This window comes from Populus trichocarpa, chromosome 10 (genome assembly GCF_000002775.5).
Source record: "Populus trichocarpa isolate Nisqually-1 chromosome 10, P.trichocarpa_v4.1, whole genome shotgun sequence".
Classification (NCBI taxonomy): domain Eukaryota; kingdom Viridiplantae; phylum Streptophyta; class Magnoliopsida; order Malpighiales; family Salicaceae; genus Populus; species Populus trichocarpa.
In genome coordinates this window covers 9,104,752-9,111,542 of record NC_037294.2, presented here as the reverse complement: position 1 = coordinate 9,111,542, position 6,791 = coordinate 9,104,752, and the positions used below count along the sequence as shown (strand labels likewise).

General features: G+C 30.2%; 1 protein-coding gene across 1 annotated transcript; it reads right to left on the bottom strand.

Annotated features, from left to right (window-relative positions):
* Positions 1-5,550: 5,550 nt before the first annotated feature.
* Positions 5,551-6,547, bottom strand: LOC112328959 (probable glutathione S-transferase). The gene is made up of 2 exons (XM_052456442.1): positions 6,239-6,547; positions 5,551-6,092 (listed from the first exon to the last, which is right to left on the bottom strand). The coding sequence occupies exons 1-2, from the start codon at positions 6,545-6,547 to the stop codon at positions 5,742-5,744; spliced, it is 660 nt and encodes a 219-aa protein (XP_052312402.1). The 3' UTR covers positions 5,551-5,741.
* Between the last annotated feature and the right edge of the window lie 244 nt (positions 6,548-6,791).

Here is a 6,791-nt window from a genome sequence, read left to right as displayed (position 1 = left end):
CATTTTATAGTTGCTTTTCGCTTGGGCATCAAGTTTCAGTTGGAAAATTCGGACTCAAAACATTTTTTTACTAGTGTTGACTTGACTTGCTGCAGAGCTTTAGACACTAATTTACTATAAAGAAACAAGAAAGAGCTCACCCTGCTACAAAGCATGGATCAGAATTCATGAAAACAAATTACAACAGCCGTTGCTAAAAATAGCAGAAAAATCATGTCTATCAGAGATATCGGTTAACATCCCAGATTTGTACAATCTATAACGAATATCTTGATAAATATTCTTCACCAAATCATGACTGCTACACTCTCTGTCTGGTGTTGTATAGGTAACAAAAACAAATCTTGATCTATTACAATGGAGGAATCCAAGCATGTTTTTTATTTGAATTTGTTTTCAAAATTGAAAACATTGTGGGTCTTTGGTCTTCAATTATTTGTTCAGGGTCGAATTGTTGCTTTCATAATATAACCCAGCGAGGGAGGCAGGCTCAATTGATCTGAGCAGAAAGCATATACATACCCGTGCAGGAAATTAAAATGACCGCAACAACAGAGTTTTGATAAAGAATGCTATATCATTCAATTCATGCCACGCCACGCCACTTGTTTTTTTTTTTTTTGACGGTATGCAGTTTATTTTCTGTGCAAGAAACGTGGACTAATCTACAAGGTGTATAACAGGGTGGGTTTCAATTTATTTTTTATTAAAATTTAATTTTTTAATTTTAAATTAATTTTTTTAAATTGTTTTAATGTCCTAATATAAAAAAAATAAAAAATTTTTTTAATATTTTTTTGAATAAAAAATATTTTAAATAACAATTACCCCACTAAATACTCACTCTCCGCGTCTGATCGAAACTTACTAGATGCCATGTTCGTGCGATGGTGCTGGTTTGTAGCATGCTTATGTGTTGTCATGAATTTGTGGAAAAAATCATATAAAAATAAAAAATCATATGGAGAAAAACTATTGCAATCCATATTGTTTTCAAGAAAAAAACTACAAAACTAAATTCACAACCAGTTTAATATTAAAAAAATAAAATCAACAAAGATAATTTTTGAAAAAATCATTAAAAAAAAAGAAAAAAAAACATGCAAGGAAACATTGTAACAATCTAAGTGTTTCATGAGAAAATCTACAGTTATAATTTTCAACAACTTCAATATTAAAAATAATAAAATCGATAAAGATAATTTTTAAAAAAATCATAACAAAAAAAAATCATGTGGGGGAACACTGTAGCAATTCACAGTATTTTAAAGAAAAAAAACTACGAAGCTAAATTCTCAACCAGCTCAATATAAAAAAAATCGACAAAGACAATTCTGGAAAAATATTAAAAAAAAACAAAAGAAGAAGAAAATCTTGGGGGGGGATGTAAAAAAAAAGGAAAAAAAAACAAAAAAATAAAATAAAATCGACAAAAACAATTCTGAAAAAAAACACAAAAGAATAAAAAAAACAATTTTAGAAAAAAAAGCAAAAAAAAAAAAAGAGGGAAAAAATATGGAGAAAGTTAAAGTTAAATTTTCAACCAATTCAATATTAAAAAAATAGACGAAGATAAATTTTTTTTAAAAAAGATGAAAATCTTGGGGAAAAAAAGAAAAAAGAAAAGAAAAAACATGTAAAATCCAAAAAAAAAAAGGAAAAAAACAAAAAAAAATGTGGGGAAAAATATTTAGAAAAAAAAACAAAAGAAGAAGAAGAAGACAATCTTGGGGAAAAAAAGAGAAAACAAACATGTAAAACAAAAGAAAGGAAAAAAAAAACAAAAATAAAAAAAATAAAATCAACAAAAACAATTCTGAAAAAAAACACAAAAGAATAATAAAAAAAAGAAGACAATTTTGGAAAAACAAAAGCAAGAAAAAAAAAGAAAAAAAAAGGGGAAAAAATATGGGGAAAGTTAAAATTAAATTTTCAACCAATTCAATATTAAAAAAAATCGACGAAGATAATTTTTTTAAAAAAAAGATGAAAATCTTGGGGAAAAAAAAAGAAAAAAGAAAAGAAAAAACATGTAAAATCCAAAAAAAAAGGGGAAAAAAAGGAAAAAAAATATGGGGAAAAATATTTAGAAAAAAAACAAAAGAAGAAGAAGAAGACAATCTTGGGGAAAAAAAGAGAAAAAAAACATGTAAAACAAAAGAAAGGAAAAAAAAAATAAAAATAAAATTGACAAAAAACATTCTAAAAAAAAACACAAAAGAATAAAAAAAAGACAATTTTGGAAAAAAAAAGCAAAAAAAAAGGGGGGGGAATATGGGGAAAGTTAAAGTTAAATTTTCAACCAATTCAATATTAAAAAAAATCGATGAAGATAATTTTTTAAAAAAAAAGAAAAGAAAAAAGATGTAAAATCCAAAAAAAAAGGGAAAAAAAGGAAAAAAAATATGGGGAAAAAGATTTAGAAAAAAAACAAAAGAAGAAGAAGAAGACAATCTTGGGGAAAAAAAGAGAAAACAAACATGTAAAACAAAAGAAAGGAAAAAAAACAAAAATAAAAAATAAAATCAACAAAAAATAATTTAAAAAAAACACAAAAAAACAAAAAAAAAGACAATTTGCAAAATAAACAAAAACAAATGAAAAAAAAGATGTGGGGAAAGTTAAAGCTAAATCCTTAACCAGATCATTATTAAAAAAAATCGACAAAGATAATTTTTTTTTTAAAAAACTAAATTCTCAACTAGTTTAATATTAAAAAAAATCGGTAAAAATAATTTAAAAAAAAATAAAAAAAATAAAAATAAAAATCTTGGGAAAAAAGAAAAAAAAACATGTAAAACCTAAAAGAAGGGAAAACAATTGTGAAGAAAAATATTTAAAAAAAAAGAGATAATTTTAAGAAAAAAAAAATATGTGAAACAAAAAAAAAATGTAGGGAAAGCTCCCACACGTTTTTTCTATTATTATTTAACAAGCAGTGGATTTTGACTTTGAACATATACATGCATGTCTTGTCTTCGGATTGGGTGGTGGATATGGAGTTGTGGACCCATCACTTATGAACCCGTGTGATTTTCGTAGAAATTTCGATGCCCTGCTCCAAGATCCTACATCATTATTTAAAATTTTGGAAAAGCAGAGAAATTATCTATTCCTACGTTGACTGCCCCCTTTTGTTTTTTTTTAACCTTCTGCTAAGAATCTATTGACTGTTGAAATAATTTTATTATAGGTTGTTTGTAGTTTTTTAAAGTGTTTTTTATTAGAAAAAAATTAAAATAATATTTTTTTTATTTTTTAAAAATTATTTTTAACATCAGTGTATTAAAATAATATAAAAACAGTAAAAAATATTAATTTCAAGTAAAAAAAAAATAAAAAAAATTTAAAATTTTTTTAAAATTTTTGAAATACAAAAACAAACCTGAAATTAAAAAAATAAGGTAGTTGTCTTTAATTATTAAGGATAGAATGGTAATTTTGTAATGAAAATCCACTGTAAAATAGGAGTGTATAAACGGTTCAAAGAATGAGTATTTTTAGCATTTATTTTAATAGTTTATCACCTACACTTTCTTAACTCTGAAAAGTGAAATGCACAAAGAACTAGTAAATTAGCCCTCGGGATTTTATAAGCTAATATTTCGTCCATTTTTTTTAAAAAATATTTTATAACTTAATGGGAAAACTACTTATTTGATGCCGAATATTTATTAATTTCTGTCTGAGTACCTTTTCTTTAAAAATATATACATATTTGAGTAAACTCACCCTCTCTCTCTTATATATTTTTTTTTCATTTGGGTACATGTTGTTGATAGGAGTCGAGGTGTCTGCTATCTTGTAACAAATGGCAAAAGTTACAAGATCATTTTTAGCATCTCAGAGGCATCCTTGATGGCTTGCTTTTCTTCTTCTCCATTGGTACGAGCTATTCTCCATAGCATTGGGATCTGCTAACAGAGCAAATTGATTTCCCCCAATGGATGAGAACTGGAATCTTTTTGTGGACTGGGTTGCATTGAAGAAGCAAGGGGCTTTTGTTGGAAAGATCTTCTTCAAGGTGCTCGTATGGTATGCCCATATGACTCTATAACTGAAAGGACTAGGCCATGTTCCTAGCAGCTTAACTTCAGCCATGTCCTAGCAGCTTAACCTGAGCCAGAACCGAGCTACAGCTTTCTCATAAGGGTCGTTGGGCAGCATGGGGTTCTGTGGCCAAGTCTCTTCTATGTATTCGAGGATTACCATGGATTCACAAATTGGTTTCCCATCATGAACAAGCACTGGGATCTTCTTGTGGACAGGGTTATGCTGTAGAAGCATGGGACTTTTATTGCGCAAATCTTCTTCTATGTATTCATACGGTATGCCCTTCAGTTTCAGCGCCCAAATCACTCTCCAACTATATGGGCTATTCCATGTCCCCTGCAGCTTCACTTCACCCATTATTAGGTGGATTCTCAGAGGACCTCGAGTGATGAACTGATCAATTATTTATAATAGTTTATTAATTCTTTGTTGAGAAACTGGCTTAGTTTAGAGTTTGTGACTTTAAACAATGTAGCAATTATTGTTGATATATTACAACTGGTTTTTGTTTCTTTTGTTTGCCATTTCTCGGAATTCAAAAATCAATTTAGCTGTCTAATCTTGGATACTCCGATTAATTACATGGAATCTTCGCACTCCATGAAGATAAAACTATAGAGTACAGGGGTTTATGAAAGGAACCGGTGGATTTTCCTTCAGAAAATGTCAAGCTCTGCCGAACAAATCCATAATTTAACTGAGGTCACGAGACAATCATCGAATCAAGAGAATGTTTGTTTTTTCTTTCAAAAAACGATTTTTAATTTTTTAAAATTAATATTTTTAATAATATTATTGATATAAAAAATAAAAAAATATTATTTTAATATATTTTTAAATAAAAAATAATTTAACATATAAATGCTACAATAATTTCAAAATATACCTAACTCAACCAAAAGTGTTACCTTGGAAATATAACAATTTAGACGAGAAACTTGTTTTTACTTCATACTGCACAGATCAAATGTTATTAATCTTTAAACGCAGCATATATAACAGGACTTAATTAATGCCTGAACATTGGTCCAAGATACCATTAATTTTAGAATATATTAGTATTTAGACGGCTTACAGTAGATCAATAATTATTATTTTTAAATATTTTAAGTATATTGAGTCTGATGGTTAAGCCGGACTCTATATTCTTGGATCTAGCTTGAGCCAGATCCAATATCTTGGATCTGATAGTAATGTCATATCAAATAGCATTGGGTTTTGCGGTTGAGCCAGACATAATAGTATTTGATCTGACGATCGAACCAGTACTAATAGTCTTGGATCTGGCTACCTCTAACGACCAAGCAAGACCCAATATTCTTGGGTCTGGCTGCCAAATCAGACCTAATATTTTTGGGTTTGACAATCATGTCTAACCCGAGCACCTGGGGTCTGGTTGCGTTACCAAACTTAAGCGCTTGTTGTCTAGCAGCTATATTATTGCCCAGCGCTTAGGGCAAAACATTATATTCCTAATCATTGTTTCAATATCAAATGTATCCTATAAAAAACTATATACTTAGTAATTTTTTTTTTTTTTTGCAACAACAATTATATCATTATATTGTTATAATCCATGGTAATCTATATCTTGAGTAAATCGAACAGCAGATTTAGTTTATCGTTAATATAAAAATAGTTGTAATTCAAGGACCCATATCCCTCCCGTGTCCTGGTTGCTGGGTAAATTAGCGTGATGGTGCCCTTCCTCCGAGAGGTTTAAAGTAGACCAGCATCTCGTCATGTCCTGGCAGATTTTCCTTGATTATGGGCTCGTCCTTGAAATTTTTTATCCATGTATGCAGGCGAGGAAATTTCTGGGGTTCAATCAGTTTTATTCCTGCCACTTCTTCCAAGACTTCCAACCACTGGGCAATCCAGCCATAGGCTATGTCCACCAAGCTAATCTTGTCTCCGCAGAAAAATCTCTTCTTTCCCAGAGCATGTTCTTCAATGGTTTTTAGCATTTCCAAGCTGTCCTTCACTGCCTTTTCTTGCTCTTCTCCGCTGCTATAGAACATAATCCATACCGCAACACCCTATCACAACCAGTACAAAAAAAAAAAAAAATTCAGAATCTCTTTCATCGGGCATAGCTCTCTCGTAACGAATCAAATGTTTGGAAGATTTCTAGGGGGGAAAGGAGGAAAAATAAACTAGCAGAAAGTTGGGGAAAAAAATGTACCTTATCTTCAACAAATTTAACCCAGAACCTTGCTCTAGCTCTCTCGTAAGGATCATCGGGCATCAGTGGAATTTGGGGCCAGGTCTCTTCCATGTATTCTAGAATGACCAAGGATTCGCAAATTGATTTTCCCCCATGGATGAGAACTGGAATCTTTTTGTGGACTGGGTTGCATTGAAGAAGCAAGGGGCTTTTGTTGGAAAGATCTTCTTCAATGTACTCGTATGGTATGCCCTTAAGTTTTAGAGCCCATATGACTCTATAACTGAAAGGACTAGGCCATGTTCCTAGCAGCTTAACTTCAGCCATGTTTTGAGAGATCAGTGGGTGGGATTTCGTTGACTGTCACTGTGGTTCTTATAGCGATCATCAATGTCCTCTTGCTTGAGCAGTAAGTTAACTACTCTTAATTAATCAATTAAAGGTTGAATTCAAAGAAGCTTTATCATTGATTCACTTTTAAAACTTTTTCATGGATACGGTGATGTCCTGATAAACTGTTGAAGATTTCCATGTTGTTTCCTTGTTTTTAGGATCAGTTTCAGTTATGTTG

Coding starts and splice junctions, on each gene's coding strand:
- LOC112328959 (XM_052456442.1), bottom strand. CDS start 6,547: ATGGCTGAAGTTAAGCTGCTAGGAACATGGCCTAGTCCTTTCAGTTAT. Junction 6,093..6,238: donor TTAAATTTGTTGAAGATAAG/GTACATTTTTTT, acceptor TGGTTGTGATAG/GGTGTTGCGGTATGGATTAT.